This window comes from Parus major, chromosome 8 (assembly GCF_001522545.3).
Source record: "Parus major isolate Abel chromosome 8, Parus_major1.1, whole genome shotgun sequence".
NCBI classification, from domain to species: domain Eukaryota; kingdom Metazoa; phylum Chordata; class Aves; order Passeriformes; family Paridae; genus Parus; species Parus major.
The window spans coordinates 25332595-25352908 of NC_031777.1; the positions used below are offsets into that span (position 1 = coordinate 25332595).

Below are 20314 nucleotides of genomic sequence, written 5' to 3' on the forward strand. Positions count from 1 at the left end.
CTGTTTAAGCTGGGTATCAGTGTTTTTCTGGTTCTAAAGACAGATGGTTGGATTGAAGATGGTTCTTAACTTTAGTTACCTAGGAGTTGGACTCTGTCATCCTTGTGGGTCACTTCCAGCTCTGGATACTTTGTGGTTCTATGATCTAAGATCAGTTTCTGGTGATGCCCTAGAGCTGGACATGTCTATAAGACTTGCTGAACATTTGTTTTTGACCTGGAGAGAAACCCAAACTCTGATGAAAGGGGTTTGGGTTGTGCTATATAAGTGGCTGGTGCCAGTGTAGAAATCTTAAAGCAGGAGTTCATTATTTGTTTTAAATAAAGCTTTGGTTGTGCTTTTGAAGTATGGCAACAATATATGGCAAGAGAATTAAGTCTCTTCACATTGATCTGATTCGCTGTGAAGTCTGATTCAGTGAATCTGATTGATTTGATTCAGTGTGAAGAAAGATAAAGGAAAATCTCTAATATCCCATACAGAGAAGCTTATGAAGATTGATTTAGATTACATTTGCCCGATGTAAAGAGTTAGAACCAGCCTGAATTTGACCCGTCCAACTTTAGACACTTGTGCTATCTTGGTCAATTTACCTGTTAGACAGTGAGTTAGTGAGTTACTTGTTGGTGAGTTTCAACCTTCTTTCATCTATTAAAGACCACTACAATTTTTCTAGAGAAGAGCAGATCCCTGGATAAAAATTCCCATTTGACAATCAGCTTTTTACTCTTCCTACCATGCCATGGGTCTGTCAGAAGTAATCTCTCCATCTGGACACAGCAGCTGACCAAAGGCTGAATAACCCCACTCTGCAGTGGATCTGAGGAGACAGGGATTACCTAGGGAACAATATGTGGATGTAGAAAGGCTGAGCTCCCCCCCAGAGATGCCTCTTTCCCTTATAGGTTAATGTGAGTTGTCCTGTTTAGGGTCTGAAATGAAGTAAAAGGAATCTGTGCTGTTTTCTCCATCTGGAAGACTTTTTATGACATGGAGCTACAGAGTCAAGGAATGAAACACCAGAATATACATTGATTTTATCAAAATGTACACTTACACGCTCTCTAGAAATTGTGAGTGTAGTTATATTGTCAGAAATAGATTTCATGATAGCAGCTAATAATGAAATTGTTTCCCATTACATAACTGTTCACATTCCTGGAGTTTTTCAAACAAGTAAGGCATATTTAGAAAAAAACCCAAGCAAACCCAAGTTAGTAATTTATCTACTAATGTTTGAGGGAATGATTAAAACACCAGAACTGAGTATTAAGAAAGTATCCTCCATCCTTGTAAATATGTTCACCATTGAATGAAATTCTTTGTGGGCCACTGCTGTGTCCTCCCCACTCATTTTCAAGAACCGTCTTCAGTGTATGAGTCGTGTAACCTTTTAACCTCTGGCCCTTGTTTGTGGAATAGTGTCCACTTACACCCCCATTCAGGGACCGCCAAGGTTTGCCACAGGAACAGGCACTGATTTAAGAGGGAAACACGGCTGGACCTCCTTGCCAAACCTCTTTCTTTCATGGCTTAGGAAGTGTGGTCTTCATTCCGTTCGCCCTCACCGGTGGGACGTGCGGGCGGAATGAACAAGGGCCCAACTTTCGGGGGATGCTCGCAGAGCCGAGCGCGGGGTGAATCCAGGCGGAGCCATCCCCGGGCCTCCATGGCCGGCCAGGCCCTGCCGGGCTTCACCCCTCCCTTCCCCGGCCGCGGTTCTCGGGGCCGGGCAGCCCCCGCTCCAATCTCCGTTCGCCTCGTTCGTGACGCGCTCGGCGGGGCCGCGGCCGGGGGGTCCTGCCCTTCCCATCCCGCCCCTTCCCGCCCCGCTGGAGGCGGCGCTGCCGGGGCCCGGCGGGCGGGCGGGCGGCCAGCCCCGCTCCTGCGCTCCGCTCGTAGCACCGAGGGATGGCCGGTGTGAGTACGGGCCGGGGGGGCGCGGGTCGGGGCTGCGGGTGTCCCTCGGGCCAGCCCCGGTCGCCACCCGGGCGGGCAGCGAGCCCCTGCCCTTGGCGGCCGAGCGGCGCTGGCGCTGCCCTGCCCTTCCGGGCACCGCGGGGACGGGAGCGGGGCCGCGGGGCAGCGGGCACGGAGCCCCGGGCAGCAGCGAGTGCCGGCCGGTCCCGTCCGCCCGCAGGGGAGCTGCTACCGGATACACAGACATGCATTGGCTTAAATAGCCTTGGAACAAAACGGCGCTCCACGCACTTGAATGTTCTTTCGCTTTCCTTTTCCTTCGGGCAAAACAGTCAAACGGCTTCTTTGGGGGATTATTGGCTCAGCGGGATGGCGGGGTCTGAGTGCCGCGGCAGAGATTATTTTCTGTAAAGGCATTTTCTTAGGTTCTTAGTTTCTGTCGCTAACGAAACATGTGGTTGACAGTCACTTAAAACCTTTAGGCGTCTGGTTTTGCCCAAAATGTTATATCTTTCCAGAGTATTTTATTCATATTTCCATGCTGCTTTCAGTCTGCCTGTGCTGGTGCAGGAGTGAGTGTTCAAGTTGGAAAGTCAGACTTAAAGTTGACTTTGCTGTACCAAAAACTCATCTAAACTGTGAGAAACGGTACCAAACCCCAGGTGGTTTGTGTGTTGTGTGAACCAAATCAGGAAGGATTATGAGTTAATGCGAGATGTGAAGTGGTGTCTTTGTGTTCTCTAGTCTGATTAATCTTGCTGGTTTTATTTTTGTCTAAATGTTCTGCTGTGTTGTCCTTCACTATTTATAATGGAAATGTTTTTGAAACACAGAATAAAACACACTTCTTCTGCCCCCTCCCCCAAGCCTAAAATGAGCTACAGTCAAGGAACTGAGTCATAAATACACAGAATGTGTAAAGGGACCCAAACTGTCCAGAGAGCTGACAATTGCTAATGTTGTCTCCAAAGAGAACAACAACAGGGAGGAAACGTTTCAGATACACTTGAAGCCTGATTTGTTTGAAATTTAAAACTGAAGTGTGGTATGGTTTTGTATGCACTTGTATTAAAGCTATTGCTAAAAATACACCTAGTAGTTCTAGTATTAGCTTTGTCTGTGGAAGAGTCATTGAACAGATGGTGTGATACTACTGGAAATGCCATTCTGAACCCCCCAGGGTTTTTCCCCTTATCTCCCCAAATTGTTATATCGTGGCATTAGCAGGCCTGTGGCTTTGCAGTGGCAGCACAGCAGTTGCCTCATACCCACAGGAGGGGGGAGGGTGTGCATGGGATGAACGTATATTGTGGCTAAAGTTTCGTGTTTGTGTGGAGAGATAAGTTATCTCACATTTTCTTCAGCTCCTCAGCAGCATCTTATGTCAACCAGCAGTCCCATTCAGACAGGACGTGCTTCTTATCGTCCTGCTTTCCTTGCTGCCTGTCAAGTACACCCTGGCAGCACCCTAGTGCTACAAGTACTTTTGGGCAGTGGAATTTGGTTCTGGAATTGTCTTGTGAGTTATGATGGATAGCTCATGTCTTTTAGGACAACAGTAACACAGTAATTTCCTTATTTGATCTACATTAAACTTCTTCAGCCTCTAAGTGGCCTCTGTAGAGACGAAGGAACTGAAAATTGCGAAGGTGGGCCATTTCTAACCACCATAACAGTGGAAGGAATAAGTGAAAATTAATTGCTTTCTGGGTTGATAAATCCATAATTTAAACAAGATGTTTACTTCCTAAGGAGGAAATTATAAGAAAACTTGATTCTAATAAGTGGGTCTGCACTGGCTGCTGTGAAGAGTAGATTCAGTGGCTTAAACACTGAGTTACACCATGGCTTCACCAAAATGTAGGAGTTTGTGCTGCTGCTGGAAGCACTTCTGTCTCACTTCTCCTAGCAAAAGAGAAGAGGCAGTGTGGCAAGAAGGGTAGAATTTGGAACTTAAAATTGCTCTTCCTGCTGCTCCCTCTTTCTGAGTTTATTTTTAACCCTGATTAGTTTCCACATTGAGTTGTTTATGTGACAGGGTAAATGTTTATGCTGACTCAAAAGAAAGAGCAGAGTAAAAGCTAGAGTAAACAGCAGGGGAACTGATTTGTTTCCCGTTCATTTATGCTGGTGCAAAGTGTTTATGAAATGTTGATAGTAGTAGTTCACTTAGTATTGCATTAACCAGGATTTTTTCTGACCTTTCTAAAGCTACAAGCAAGAACACAAAGTAGAGTAAAACTTTCTTGTGTGTTAAGTATATTACACTCTATGTTATATTGTTTTTAACTGGCTTTTCAGTGCTGCTTCCAGTGTGAGTCAAGAATTCTTGCATAAAACTAAAACCAGGCTCTTTTAGATTAAGACTATATCCAGTGTAGGTGTTTTTCAAGCACTGGTGGGAGGACATGAGGTTGACAGCCTTGCTGCCCTTTACAGATTTTGTTAATGAAATAATTAGGATAGTGCCTGAGTACCCCAGAACATGTGCATTGTCTGCATTGATTATAGATTATAAGGGTAAAGGAATGGGACTCTAAGATGGACTTAGTGTTTGTGAGGCTTCAGAATTGTAACCTATGCTTTAAGACAGAATTTTACACCAGTGCATTAATGTTTCTGCCTTCTGAACTTTTTATTCTCCTTGAAGATCTGATATTATCTACTGCTGCACAGTCTTTACTAAGAATTTTGTGTTTTGCAAAGTAGAATATTTTTTTCTTCCTGTAAGAAATGCAATATTCTGTTTGGAAGGGTTGTATGCTTTCCACTAGCCATATATTTGTTTTCAAACACATTCTGAGCTTCAAATACTGCATAAAAATCTAGCAGAGGAAAAAATAGAGTTGTTCTTGCCACAAAAGTGCTCTTGTTTAGTGGCTTACAAGTTGATTTCTTGTTTTTCTTCAATTTTTTATCAGTGATCCTTACAGGCAATGACCAGCTCATCAGAATCAAGCACAATGTAGGCAGGGGATATGTTTCTGATGAGATATTGTGGGTGAAAGGAAAACATTCTTATTCACTCCTTCAAACTAACTTACACAGGAATTTTTTGTTGGATTTGGAATCCTAATTAGATTAAAAACGTCCAAGCAGTGTCTTCATGTCATGGGGTGCTTGCATCAAAAAGATGAGAAATTCCACTCCTACAGCTTTCTGTCTTCCTTCCCCAGGCAAGCTATAATTGTAATGCTTTTATTTGAGAAATATAGTTGCATTTTTCTGGTATGCTTCTTCTAAGGATGATGCAATCTTTTCATCCCATCCGAGTTTGAAATGACTGGTTCAAATTAGGCTGAATTACTTCTTAGCATGGACAAGTTTAGAATACAAATGCATTAGAGATATGTGTGACTTCTAATTTGGAGGACAAGGAAACAACATGAAACTCCCTTGGTGCTAGCAGTTCTGTAATGAAAATAAAGCTCATAATATGTATTTTCAATTAGGTTATGTTTTGTTGTTGGCCTCCTGTTTACCTTCTCCAAAAAAAAAAAAAAAGGGTTGTGTATGAGGGGAATAATTTGGAGGATTGTTAGCACGGGAATTGTTTTCTCAGCTCAAGACCAGCATGGAAACCCTTTTCTAGGAAAACCATTGTGTCTGGTCATTCCACATGACTGGGGATCACAGAGATCCCACTGGGACACCTGAGACTGGTCAGTGCTGCTGGGCCCTGCCTCCTCCTGCAAACACTGGCATTGGGATGTGCCCTGGAGAGTCTGGGCCTTAAGTTATTGCTGTGTCCTGAAGTGGAGGGACATTCCAGAAGTTGTGGGAGGGAGGGAGGATGATGGAAAGAATGCTATGGTACCTTTTTCTCTTTTCTCCAGAGTTCTTATCAGTATGGTTTTCTTGGTGGGAAACAGTCAGACATCAGACACCAAATTTCTTGTGTTGAGAGGTGGTGGGCAGAGTAAATTTTTTTAAATTACTTACTTGTGCAGCTATTTCATCTGTTAATTCTTTTAAACTTACATGAACACAAAGTTAATAAAGTTAATATTAGGTTAATAAAGTCTACTTACAAATAGATGTAGTTACTCAATGGAAAAGCAAGTCATACTTCTTCAGATAGATACTGACAGTGAGAGAGTCAGTGTATTTCTGAAAATCAGAAATAGTCTGGATTCCCGTTCTTTTCCATAATTTGAAGATACTTATTTCAGAGTCACAGGATGGCTTCAGCTGGAGAAGACCTCTGGAAATCAAGGTTGTTCCAAACACCTCAACTCAAGGCAAACTTGTACTTTAGATCAGGTTGTCAAAGGTCAAATCCTGAGTTTGGAACTCTGCCTTCCAAGGGTGGAGGTTAAACAATGTCTGCAGGCAACCTGTTTTTTCAGCCTGTGAATAGGTGAGCAGCATATTTTACAAGTTCCTCATAAAAATTTGATTGCTCATTGAGATGTGCACATTCCTAATGTTCAAGTTTACCAAGCTGTTAAATGCCATTCTAGTGGCTCTGCTCATCTGTTTCTATTGAATCCTCATTTCCTTCATGGCGATGAAGAATAGAAAGGATCCCCATTTTACCTTTACTGTGGCTTTGAGTGACCAGAAAATCAAGAAATAAACATTTGTTGTGCAAATCTGCACTTTGTATATCTCCTCTTTCTAAATTACTGCTGGGTTTGAAATACTGATTGATTTTGTTTGCTATTTATGCAGGTTGTTTTTTCTATGGTATTGCTCAACTTTACAATTTTCCCAAGTTTTTCAGTTCTAAAACTGTGTGAGAAATTATTAACCTAATTTCATATAACACAGACTAATAAATTTGCTGAGAAGATTATCAAATTTCATCTTGACTACCTAAGAGCAAACTACTGAGGTGCTGCAGCTTTAAGTACTTGTGTTTTGCAGAATTATTCTCATGTTTCATCTCCATTATGTTCAGCTTGACACTTTACCTGGTTTTATGGCTTCCTCTTTACATTGTTTGAAGTTTTAATTTTCTAATAGAACTTCTTAGATTACAATTTTCACTCTGTTTTGTGTGGGTGTCTGTGCTCAGTTGTAACACTGAATGTTTTGATCAGCTTTTCCCTTAGTTCTAAGAGCCTGAAATTCAAGAATGGAATTTTCTCTTTAAGCCACCACTAAAAATACCAGGTAGTTACATATTAGTAGTCATTGAGTGAGGACTGAAATAAAAATCAGTATTTTGATGCAGCATACAGATATCATGCCTGTAAACTTTATCTCTGTGTGTAGTATCTTCAGCAGAAATTTCCTGCATAGTCCATGTGGTTTGGTATATGAAACCTGACCTCCAGAATTTTTAACTGAGCTTGCAGGACCATTTGCTGAACTGATGAGGTTGGCTGATGGGTAGCTGTACAGACAATTCCATTTTCAAGAAGGAAATTGAATACTAATTTCACATTATATCAGATGTAGTTTCAGTGTAATTTAAACTAGTTTGAGTGAGTATCAAAAGTTGTTCAGTTGAGAGTGCTCTCCCTTCTGCCTATTAGTTTTTTTTGATAACTTGTTACACTTTGTGCTTTTTGCATTTATTTTTTGTTATAGTCAAAATGGTTTCTTTTTCTCTCATCTTCTCCTCCATGCTCCTTGTTTCACACTATTTCTAAATTTGACCTGTGCTGACTGTTTAATAAAGTGAATATCTTTTTTGATTACTAACCCATCTGTATGGATAGATTTACTCCTGTAAAGTTGTTGTCAAGATCTTCATGCCCACCTGTAGCAAATGAGTAAAGAATATTTTCTACTGTCAGTAGATGGGTTTATGTTTTAGGCTGTGTGTGATACTGTGCACGTCATTCCACTGCTGCACAAAAGTGCTCACACCTCTAAAGAGCCCTCAATAAAACTCTTAGTATGATGGCCCAGTATCATACAAAAATAAGAGAAATTGTTCTGACAGAGCAAACCATGTCAAAGAAAATGCTGCATTAATGTGGAATTTTACAAATACAGGTTGCCTATCTTCCATGTGAAATGTTTTCCCCACTGATTGATCTTTACATGCTCAGACTTTTGAAATCCTCAGCAGTTCAAACTGCAGTTGATGGTTTCATAAGAGTTTGAAGTTGTCCTGTTTGAGATCAATGTGAGTACAGGTGAAAATATCGAGGCTGGTAGCAAAGTTGTCACTGCTGTGATGTTCTCAGGATTATGTTCTGTTAAAACTGATATTTCTTTCTTTATCCTTCATGAGGTTTTCCTCCTATATACATTTATCTTGTAGTGTATAATCTTTTCTAACTGGGTGTGCTTCACAGTTCCATTTGCATTAAAGGCATTACATAAATAAACTTCTAATGTGTTTACATAGCATATGTGCATGAAGGCAGAAGTAATCAAGAATCCTCTCTTTTCATTCCTCTAATTAAAGATGTTGTATCCCAGTGGGAATTTGTTTGGGTATCAGTTTAAAGATAGGGATTATGTTATATACAGAAGTGTGCTCTGAGTGTTGTATTGTTAGGAGAAACAAGTTTCCAAGCAAGAAAATATAAAAGTAATCGCTGTCATTACATTGATACATTGTCTGTGGTGGTGTGTGTGCAACAAAATGTCAAAATTCAGATTCAGTGACAAGGATGCAAATCATTATAGCTGTAAAGGAACTGGGGCAATCAGGACTAACAATTTTGAACTTTTCAGATCAAAGGTATTTAAGAAAAGATTTAGCAGTCCTTAGTTAGAGAGCTGTGAGTTGAGCAATACTGTCTGAAGTGTGGAAAGTGCAGTTATCCCATTGGGTGTGATTTGGGCTTCCCTAGCTGAAATGTAACGATATGGAATCACAAGCCAGTTTTCAGAAAAATGTGAATTCTCCTTTATATTTTATAAAGAAACTTTAATCAGTGTAATTTAAAAGGATTTGTTCAATCATAAGTAATGAAATACTCTGGTGTGTGATGATTATACCCCCTCTGAAAATGTGCAGCAATTTACTGCTACTGATTTAGCTGCAAATAGAAGCCAAATGTGTTCAGCTGTGTGCCTGTGTTTGCACGTGGCAGGATGAGAGACGAGGCAGCATTTTCTCAGATGGCAGGCAAAACCATATTGTTGTTGTGGTTTTTTTCTCCTCTGAAACACCAATTAAATATTTGATTTTTATTTGTTTACTTATTTCTAGGGTGTGGATTCAGGATTTGTTCCCAGCGTTCATGATTTTGACAAGAAACTTACTGAGGCTGATGCTTACTTACAGATCTTGATAGACCAGTTGAAGGTATGGTAACTAAATGCTGCATTTACTGTGCTGGGGGTCTGTTTGTCAGGCTGGATTTCAAGGCCAGCTTGAAAGGAAGCTCAGCAGAGAGAGAGAGAGAGTCAGTCAAGATGAAAATGCCTTTTTCTTTAGATTATTAAAATTAGAATATCTCAAGCAGACTTACATAAAATGGTTTACAATGGATGAAAGATTCTGTTTTATATAAAACCTCTATGGAAGTGGCAAGGTTAAATATATTAAGTTTCATTTTAAAACATAATTAAATCATTATGTTGCTCATAGCATTTTAGAATCTATCTTGAGAGGGTTTTGTCAAGTGATGTGTAACTGCAGTTGCAGATAGTTTCAGACTTTGTGGCAGTGGTGGTAGATAATCCATGCTTTGTCCTTGAGTGAAAACATTCTGTAGGAATGTTGTACAATACACCTCTTCTAAACTTTGTATTTTAAGAATAGATGGAAATTCAAGGGACAAGGGACAATGAGGTCGTTTCTCTCAGTACTCACCTTATTAAGAAAAACACTTTTTGCTGCTGCTTAGGACACCTTTTTCTCATGACTCAGCAAGTTAAATTTGCTGTTAAATTGCTTCAGTTCTGCTGGGTTGGATTTTTTTTCCCTGATATAATGTGCAAGTATTGCATGTGGGATATTCAGCAAAAATTCAGTTGGAGGGTAGGGTGGAGAGGGGGATGAGCACAGCAACAAAAATGAAAGTAGGCAGAAGAGATGCAAACAGAATTCAGAGCTGCCCTGCAAAGACTTGATCAGGAGCTGTCTTTGCCTCTCTGGAGCCATCACTTCACTGACAAAAGGTATTTAAATCTTTACACCTTCTAGTTGTGATTTCAGGCCAGCTGGGGGGGAGGGGGATAGAAGTTAATTAATAATGAAAGATGAGTCAGTTTGAGGATGGACAGAGACCAAGATCACAGTTTATTTTTAGAACTAGAAATCAGCCCTCAAGGGAAAGGAACACATGAGTAGGTTTGAGGCAAGCAATTGAGTGAAGAGCTGCAGCTCACTTCCTAAAAATTACATCCTCTTCTCTAAGCTGCAAGGGTGGATATGATGAACTTTTAGCATTACCCAGTCTTTTCTCTTCCTTGAGCAACTTCATGGTTGTGTGTGCACCTTAGAGTGCCCTTGGAGGCCTCTGTTAACTCATTTCAGCAAATGCACATGCAGGCTTTTCAGTGAGGGTTTGTTTCACTTTGTTTTGTTGCATCTCATATCCCGCTTCTAAGAAAATAAATTGATACTAGGAAGTCATATCTTCCCCCAAAAATGCACTTAAAATCTTACATGATTTGGATCATGTACCTGAATCAAGGTACCTGGAGGGGTTGAAGAGAGTTAAAGCTCTTTTGTTTAAATGCTTCATATGCCCCAAAGGCTTTTGCTGAAATAGAAAAAAGGCAGCTGGAGGTGTTCTGATGAGTTCAGTTATGTTATTTAACCGTTCCTTTTTGTTCAAATTGTGGCAGAATTCTCAGGCTTAGCTGTGAGATTTGGTCTCTTGCAGGATGGGATGATGTGAGAAATTAGTTACAAATCTGTTATATCATAAATGCTGTAAAGAAATATTAGGCCAAAACTCCTTTGGATCCAAATACCAGGGTCATATGACTTTACACTTATTAAATGCTAGCTTTTTAGTTTTGAAATGTTGGTGTTTCTGTATGATTTTATATGGAAAAATAACATTTTCAGTATTTTCACAAGTATCTCTTTCTTTTAGCTCTTTGATGAAAAACTCCAGAACTGCAAAGATGATGAACAGAGAAAAGCAAGTACATTTTGTCTTAAAAATTGCTTGTTTATCAGGAGGTGTTGTGCATCAGTTTGCTGTAGTAGAAATGCTAAGTACACATCTATTGAGTTGTCAAAATCACTTCAAGCAATTTGAATAACTTAAAACAGTCGTGTTGTGACTAAGTTACCAAAAAAAAAAATTAGTAATAATGGGCATCATAACATTAAAAAAGGTTTCAGTCTGTCAGAAATAATTCTAACAGTGCTGGAAGCGTTTTAACCTGAATTCATTATTTTTTAATCTTTAACAAGGGTGGGTGTTTAATGTTGGTAGGAATTACAAAGCTATTCCCAAGGAAAAGAATACTCCTAATCATGTATTTCACATAATCAGTCTGCATCCTGTGTAGGTCTGTGACACGTTGGAAGTCTGAGAACACCACAATTCATTCACTGAAGTGAGGGTGCCAGAAATGTAGTAGTGGGGAGCGCTGCTCTTTAATCAAGGGTGTAATTCAAATAAATGGTTTGTGTTCTTTGCATCCCCTCCTGTTCCATCCCAAAATCAGCTCTGCAGGTCCAAGTTCAAGCACTGTTTAAGGCTGGCACATACCTTTGATGGTGTGGATTTGGCATTAGGTGTCATGCTGGTTTCATATATTAATTTGTGTGTGTGGAGGAAGGATTTAACAATTCCTTATGAAGGGTTTATTACAGAGGAGTTGCTTCTCTTCAGCAAGTGCAGTAATTTTGATATGGAGCAGTGGTGTATTTCATCCTTGTCCCCTCCCTCAATGTCTCTTGTGGAAAACAAGCTGTGTTCTCTTGGTGTTTGGTTCCTGTTTTGAGAACTCTTTGATGCTTTCTGTGATTAGTTTTACGTCTTCATAATGCTTGTGACCTTTCAAGTGTTATTCATCTTGCCTGATGTGTTAGGTGGTGTCTTGGGGAGTTCTTTCTCATGTACAGGCTTTTAAAAGAACTTTGAAGTACATTTCTGTCAGTGTGTTTAACCTGGCCACAAGAGTGAGGTCTGAGGGTTTTGTACTTCTCCTTCAGTGTGTCTTACTGGGAAGAGTTGTCCTTCAATTTTGACCTCCCTCCAGATGCTACTTTGCAGATCAGGCAGTACTTTCTTTTTTCCTGTGGTAGTGCTCCTAATCCCTAGAGAATTTCCACATGTTGTGCTGACTTCAATTATCTCTGCAAAGTATCTATGGGACAGATGGATTGAATTTATAGAGAAAGGAGGAGGCTCATTTAGAAGAGGTTGGCATCCTCTGGTTTTAAATCTTGATGAGGATTGCTATTACTACAGATTCCATTTATTCTCTATTAAAAATGAAGAAGACTTGACAAAGCACTCTTTTGATCACATCTCTTCCTGTATTGAGAAGTTTTGTGATACAGTATTTAGCAGTTTCCCTGTTTGTTTATGGATGTATGGTTCAGCTATCATCATCAGAGTATGAGCTAAGTGTAATCTGCAGGGTACTTCCAGCAAACCCTTAGTTCTTTCCTCTGAGGAAGCAAGTTTTGGATATTTGAGTTTTAAGTGCTTCCCAGTCATCTGAGTGCTGTTCTGCAACTGTCTATGGCCAGGGATTTCAAACCCGAGCTGTTGTTTTTGCAAGTTCACAGAGCATTGGATGAGCTGGCTTTAAGTTATGGAATATTTGGTGTTTTGAAGGTGATGACATAGGTTATGGGTGTTCTGACATGCCTCAAGATCTCCTGTGTATCTTCCTCCTGAGATGTGGTAGTCTCTTGAATTTGGATGAAGACATTGCAGATGCAGGTCTGATGGAAATACAGGGATTGTCTTGAGTTCCTTGTGCTGCATTGTTCTGGCAGAAGTGCAGCCAGCAGGGTCTGGTGTGATCGTGCACAACCAGCAGTGCTGCCAGTTCTGCTGAATCTCCTGGTGGCTGCAATGTTTGTATCTGATTGCAGAGGAGGGGAAGGAGGAGTCTGATCTGATCTGAGGGTGTTTCAAGGTGAAGACAAGACAGGACCTTGCTTTCTTACAGTGTTACCAATATTACTGGTGGGAACTCCAAGACAGTTTTTCTGTTCAATTCTGTGTAGTTATCTTGACCACACATCAGGGAGAAGAAAACTGAAGCACTCAAAGGCATCAGAAAAGCAAAGAGGTGCATGTTTGCAGGCTGGAACAAAGCTGACATTACTTAACAGGATCTGGGAGGCACGTGCAGCCTGCTTAAGCTGTTTGGTTCAAAATAAGTGTTTTTTGTGAAGTAAATCCAAGGCTGAACACACAGATTTGGGTTGCACCTTACAGATTTCAACCATGAGTCAGCTCCTGCTGTGTGCCTCTGCTGCCTCTCTGCTGGATTAACTGATCCCTCTGTAGTCACATGATTGTTGAATGAGGCAAAAATCATGTTGGATGAGATAAAATTAGCTTCCTCAGTGATTTCCTAAAAAATCAGATGTCAAGAAGATGTAATGAGCAGCAAGTAGAGGGAGTAGTTTCAGCAGCAGCCTGCAGTTTGATTAGATTAAATATAGCAAATTGCATTCTGCAATTGTAGATCTGCATTCTGCAAATGTAGATCTGCAGGAAATTGGGGTTTCAGATGAAAATATCTGTATTTATCACCTAAAACTAGGAGAACTGTCTTACTAAAATCTTACCAGTTTTCAAAGACTAGGGATGACGAGAAGAGAAAATTGTGATAAACGTTAGTAATAAATGTCTGGGGATTTTGGGGCTTTTATTGGCAATGTGTTTTATGTTCAACATACTTGCTTATGGTTTTTCTTACAATTTCATAGTGTCTAAATTGACAAAGTTCTGTGTGCTGTGTTCTTGCAAGGTGGTCATAGAGCACAAATGTGAAAAATACTGGATCAATGCAAAATGTCACTGCTTAATTTGGCCAGCTCACAAAGGATTCATTTCCATAGAGAGGAAAAAACTATGGTTTTATAATTTGTTGAAAGGCCTTAGAAATCTGCTTGTCTTGAGGTGTTTTCCCCCTCTCAATCTTCCACGTGATCCTTGACAAAATTACCCTTTTGTCTGTACTTTTGTGTAAGAATAACAACGTCTCAGTGAACTGCTTGGAAAATTACAGATGGGTGGGGAGAAACCAACATCACTGAATTGCATCACATGGCCTGAGGTCACTTTCTTATTTTCAGCAAAAGGTGATGTCACTGAAGGGACTGAGATCTCAGTTTATTTGGTGTGTAAATACTCTATAACAAGTTGGGAAAAAAAAATGGGTAAAGAATGATCAAAGCTGCTGATGGCTGTCTCCAGCTGGCTGTACAGCCTTGAAACTGCATGATCTCCTTCAGCTGCATCATCTTTCATCCAACAAGATTTGTGTGTTTTTGCCTATTCTATTTTGGTGCTATAAAGGCTCAGAACTTCTATGCTGTCATATTTAAAATGCTTCCTTCGATATGTGTTGATAAGTTTAGACTAGAAGTCTCGTAGTGAAAAACAAACAAAAACAAAGCCAAGGAATTTTTAGCTGTTGGCATGTTTCTCTGCTAGCAGCAGCAGTAAATATACCATAACTTCATGATATAACATCCCTCATATGATGTATCCTAGATAAACATGGTCCAGGCTTTCCAGTAGGAAGGGCTGAGTCTGGGTTCTGTTTGGCTAATTAATCCTGAAGAAAATGTACAGCATCCTTTGAGTAATATCTAGAGCATAGCTGAAAACTTTCCCTTGGGAATTGCCCGAGAGGCTGTCACTGTATTTGTTTTCTTTTTAATCCACAAATTGCAACTGTTCATTTCTGTGGATTTATAGCTGCATGTTTTTCTCTTATGCTGGAGGTTTTTGCTTGCAATGCCTGCTGGGGGGAAAGGATCCTTTACACACTTTGATTATTCAAGAATCAAGAAGATTGTGACTCAAATCACATGGCACACTCAAATTAATCAAAACAAAGATGACCTGTAATTTCATTAGTAGAGGTTCAGTGCTGAGTCCAGTTTAGTGATTTTGCCTTCTGCAGACAGAGCCAAGGACATCAACAGGAAGCATCTGCTCCTGAACCAGGTCATGCTGATGTAGAACATGGCATGCAGATGCCTTTTGCATGCCTGAGGTGCAGTTCCACACAGGAAATCTTTATGAACCAGTGTTTCTAGATAAAATTAAGTAGGCAGATTTCCAGATGCACTTTTACTGGAGGCGTGGAAAGAGTAAGAACATGTGTGCAGTGTTGATTTCTGTGATTTGCATCAAACTGTGCTTAACTGCAAATGTTTATTGTACTCGAATGATGCTCACTTCATGTAATAGTGTTGAAATGTTCCACCATTCGGGACAATTTATAAGGATACAAAATGAACTTAGAATCTTCATTCTGCATTTCATTTTTGTTGGTGTTATGCAAAAATGAAGTATAGATTTTAATGGGTAAATGTGTATAATGTCACTGTTAAGAAATTCATAACCTTGTCATTTTTAAGCTTTACTTACCAGTTGGACTTCAGTCTTGTCTTGAAAATTGTCTATATGTGGAAATAGTCTTTAGCATGTTGGTTAAGGGCTTTTTTTCCTCCCCCCAGTTAAAAATTAAAATATTGTCTTTATACAGTATTTAGGTCAAACCAGATGCTGGAAATTCTGTCTTTAATCAAGCTATTTTGATTTTTCTTTTACAGAAAATTGAAGGTCTCAAAGAAACAACTAGTGTAAGTTTCTTTAATTTTTGTAACTATTATATATTGATTCTAAAATTCACTTTATTTTCTTCAGAAAGTTTTTAAAGCCTTTTTACAGAAAAATGAGGATCCATATTAGGTTCAACATTGTTATGGCAGAGGCAGGCTGATTCTGGTGCTGTGTTCAGGTTTCTGTCCAGCACTTTGGAATCATGGAATGGTTGAGGTTGGAAGGGACCTCTGAAGGTCTGTAGTCCACCCCTATGCTCAGAGCATCATCAGCTGGAACAGGTTGCTCAGGACCAAATCTAGTTTAGGTTTTGAGTAACTCCAAGGCTGGAGGCTTTACAGCTTCTCTGGACAATCTGTTCCAGTGTTTTATCATCCATAAAAGAATAAAAGGTGTTTTCTTTTGTTTAAGGTGATTTTCCTTTATTTCTGTTTGTGGCCATTGCTTGTCCTGTCATTGGGCACTACTGAGAAGAATCTTGCTCTGTCTTCCTCTGCCTTCCCAGTCAGATATTGATCCCCCTTGATAAGGTCTCCCCGAGCCTTTTCCTCTCCAGATTAAACAAGCCCTGCTCCCTGAGCCTCTTTTCCCATGATAATTTACCTGCCTGTAGCACTCTGGGAGCTTGGAGTGACCTCCATTTCACCCTGACAGCCTGACTTGTGTGTGGCTTTGGAAACTTCCATTTTCTGCTGCTGTGCTTTTGTCTCTGGAAAAAAAAATGGGGAAAGGAAACTAGGGGTTCCACAGAAGTGAGTGTCCATTTAGTTCACACCCAATATTCTATATAACTAATAAACACAAAATATTAAGGGATAGTAACACAACTTTTTTTCTGATATTTTTCTTTCCCTAGAGCATGGTAGAATCAATAAAACACTGCATTGTGTTGCTACAGATTGCTAAAGTAAGTACACTGTAAACTATTCTAAATCTTAGTGATACAGCATTAATCTAATTGAAACCTCAAAGTGCCTCCTATATGATCCAGGAACAAGAAAACAATTATAAGTTGATTTATACTGTTATTTTAATGAAGTTTCTGAAATACTGAGTTCCATAGCAGACAATCCTGTTAATGCTCACGGTAGCAGTCACATTGGTTCAAGTTTTCTTTCAGATAAACTTTCTTTTTCAGAGTTTGCCATTAAACTAACGATGAACTTAGACAAATGTCAGGTTGACAGAAAAGGAATTTAATAAAACTCATTTCTGCTTCATTTGAGAGTATGGCTGACAAGTAAGAAGGGGTGAAAGATGATGTAAATAATGAAACTGGTTTGGCAAGATCTGCCACAGGTCTGAAGTTCATGATGTTGGAAATTCTTGAAGTTAGACTTATTTTATTTGAGAATGCACTTGTGCTTTTCACCTACTTCTTTCATTAGATTTTAAAATTTGGGGAGTTTCGGATTTACTTTTTGTTGAATTCTGCCCTTACAGGTTTAACATTCTATATTTAGGATATGTTAATTTTGAACTGCTGATTTATATCTTGTGACCAAAGTGGAGGGAGGTGATATTTTGCAAAGAAATAAAGGTATTTTCAGAATTTCAGGCTGATTTACTCAGAACACATACTGATATATCCAAAAACTGGAATGAGCTCCTCAATTTTTTTTTTTTCCTATAATCTAGATCAACTATTTTTTGTGGCTTTGGAATGCAAGACTGCTGTTTGTCTTCATTTTAGATGCCAGATATGTTGTACAAAATTTTGAGTGCAGTGAAAATTTAAGTATTTAGAATCTTAAAGGATCTAAAGTCATTCGCTGAAAGGATCAGTGCATGTTTTGTAAAATTCAGTTTTCATATCTATTACTTAAAAATTTGTGAAGAAAATGCTTGTTAATTAACAGGTCTGTACAAAACCAAAAATTTTACAAGCACTAGAGTTGAAACATTGAAATAATTTTGTGCCACGTGAATTTGAAGCTAGTACAGTCTTTATTTAACATGCAGTGATGCTACTTCATCCTTCACTGTAGTCCCAACAAGAAATGCCTTTCAGTTTTTTATTTACTGTTATTTAGTCCTGGGTAAATTTAGAGCTGTTTTAATACAGTGAAGTCAGTAGATTATATAAATTGTAGATAGGTTAGATGGTAATATGCTGATTTTTTAATCTATATGTGATTTGCTATATTGAGGAAACTGTTGGAAAAACTGCAAGGAACTACTAGCTCATTTTTTCTTAATTACTGTATAAATGTATTTAATATTTCTTATTTAATTCCTATGAATTTAATTCCTATGAAATTTTACTCTTTTTAAAAAGCTCTGCTATGTAATTAGCAATGTGAAATTGCAGTTATAATCTGCTTTTCAGGCTGTTGATCAGAGCTGGTAATAGGTGGCTGAGTTATCTTCCTTGTTTCTGTTGAATATCAAATTCTGTTTCTGCTCTGTGTGAGTTTATTGGGAGTTAGACAAACATGACCACTTCTGCTGATGCTAAGCATATTTTAAAGTTCTTTTGGTGGTTTGCTGATGATGGACAAAACTGGTGGTGGCAGATGCAGTCATTTAGATCAGGTTCAGTATTTTACTGCTCCAGCTACCATGTGAGTGTAAAGACAGCTGGAATTCGAGTCCCCCAAAGGTGCTAACACTTGCTTTTTGTTGCACTAAACCAGACCTTTAAGATGTTCTTTCAGTTCACTAAATATTAACCAGTGTAAATAGGTGAGCTTATCCACTAAGGAGGGGGGATTTATTGTTTGGTTTTTTGCTAAACCATCACTAAAGCTCTTTTGGAGCTGTTGAAGACAAGGTGGGTTAAAGGGGTGCCTTATGCACAGCTAATTGCAAGATGTTGATCCACATATAGTGAAAAAAAAATCCCAGTACTTTAATAATCTTTTTTCTGCTTCATCTCTTCACCTTCTTTCTCTCAGGCAACTCTAGTTGTTGACCACAAGGGAATTCTGTCTTTGTTCCCTCCCTTCCTTTTCCATTAACTGTGTTAGTATCCTGATTTCCTACTGCTTTTGGGGATGTTTGGGGTTGTTTTTCCCACAGTTCTGTGAGTTGCTTGTGTATGATGCAATCTCTGTGTAAAAATGAGTGTAGCTTTGTGCTCTCCATTAGAGACCTTTTAAGATTCTGCAGGTTTTTTTCCCAAATCTTTTGGGCAGGTATGGCAGCTGACTGACACTGCTGAAAGTAAATCATCTTAACACCACTTGCACCCCATTTTTACTTCTACAGTGCCTTTCTCATCAAAAGACAGACTTGCCAATCTGTGTTCTTAATAGTGTTACCACTTATATACTTAGAACTCTGTTTCCAACACACAACCATTTATTATGTGAATTATTTTGGAACACTGAAGCAAACCTGGATTTTTGGTTGTCGGAGTTTTGTTTTGTTTCTTTTTTTAATTGTGTATTCAGTTGTCCTGTTTCATTGATTTTTACCTTAGTATTTGGACAGTTAAATTTTCATTAAACTTGCTGATAAATCAAGTGTGTAGTTATGCCACTTGTGCTGAGGTAACTAGTGACATTTTCAAAATAATGAATACCAGGTAAACAGGAATATGTGATAATACATGCATTGCTTATCAAAAAGCAGTCAAAATAATCAAAGTTGGATGGGCAGGTGAAGCATTTGGCTTGTATTGTCCCCTTTGTGTGTGTGGCAGTTGAAGAAGTCCAGCTTTGCTGGTGTGTGTGATGTAAAATATAAGAAATGTTCTGCCAGTGATGTGGTAAACCTCAGTCTTACAAATATGTGTGCTATGAAGTACCTTTTAAAACTCAGATGTTTCATTTTGCATCTTTGCCTTCTCTTTTTGACTTCATTTCTGGCAGTCTTGCCTGCCCAGTTTTGTGGAATTTCTGCCTCCTTTACTTATTGATGCTGCTACTGGTGCATTGCTGAGGTGGGATAGCAAGCATCAGTACTCATGCAGCATCTTTGTGGTTTATTTCTTAGGTCTTACAGATGATGGACACAACATGGGGGGTTTTATGTGTTGGGAAAAAATGATGTCTTGTAAATTCGCAGTCCAGTGGAACTTCTTGTCCTTGGTGTTCTTTTTATCATGGAAATCTAGGCTTCAAAAATGTTGATTAGCAGACACAGAATTTGGACAGCCTATTGCCAACTGTATAAGCTGTATAACTGTATGAGCTAAGGAAGGATATGTTAAGTATCAAAACATAAATATGTCCCAGCTTTGTCTATACTTCTTGCATTTTTAAATTTTTTTTCCTCCTTATTCCTTTAAAAGTTAACTGGAAATTTGGGAGAAATATTTTGTAGACAAGTCTTGAGGTTCACACTGGATAAAGTTATGGATTGATGTGCTGTCTAATACAAACTTTGCAGCAGAGGGGAAGAGATTTGGCTTAGAGTACAGTATAATTTATATTGTTGCAGTACAGTGCTAAAACTGTGCTGGCTGCAGATTGGCATTAACTGGTCTGCTGCTCATGTCATTTCCCCTGAGGACAGATGTTTTCCATACATTGCTTGCTCTTTCACTTACGGTTCTAGGCAAAAAAAACCACCAAAATCTGAGATAGAGAATAATCTAAAAACATTTTAAAATATAGCAGATGCCAAAAAGCAAAGGTCAAAACCTTTCAACTTACTTTAACTTCTGCCTTTCTTGTGTGTTATTCACAGAAACTGAGAACTTCCTTTTTCAGAGACTTATAGGAGCTGTAGAGCATATTTTGGGGATCTGTTAGGTATTTGGGAAGCACCCACATTATAAAACAGAATTGTACTCTGCAGTACAG

General features: G+C 39.2%; 1 protein-coding gene across 6 annotated transcripts in view; it reads left to right on the plus strand.

Annotated features, from left to right (window-relative positions):
• The window catches only part of OSBPL9 (oxysterol binding protein like 9), a 58719-nt gene that overhangs the window by 25995 nt on the left and 12410 nt on the right, over positions 1 to 20314 (plus strand). For 4 of the 6 annotated variants that reach the window (XR_001523059.3, XM_015635907.2, XM_015635908.2 and 1 more), the window contains 4 exons: positions 9041 to 9136; positions 10881 to 10928; positions 15554 to 15583; positions 16420 to 16470. Coding sequence is in view for 5 of the 6 variants with exons in the window: in XM_015635907.2 (XP_015491393.1) it covers positions 9041 to 9136; positions 10881 to 10928; positions 15554 to 15583; positions 16420 to 16470 (225 nt within the window). In the remaining variant the exon portion in view is untranslated. Of the gene's footprint in view, positions 1 to 1832; positions 1921 to 9040; positions 9137 to 10880; positions 10929 to 15553; positions 15584 to 16419; positions 16471 to 20314 lie in introns of those variants that run through there. The other 2 variants (XM_015635912.2, XM_015635909.2) reach the window with 2 other exon arrangements.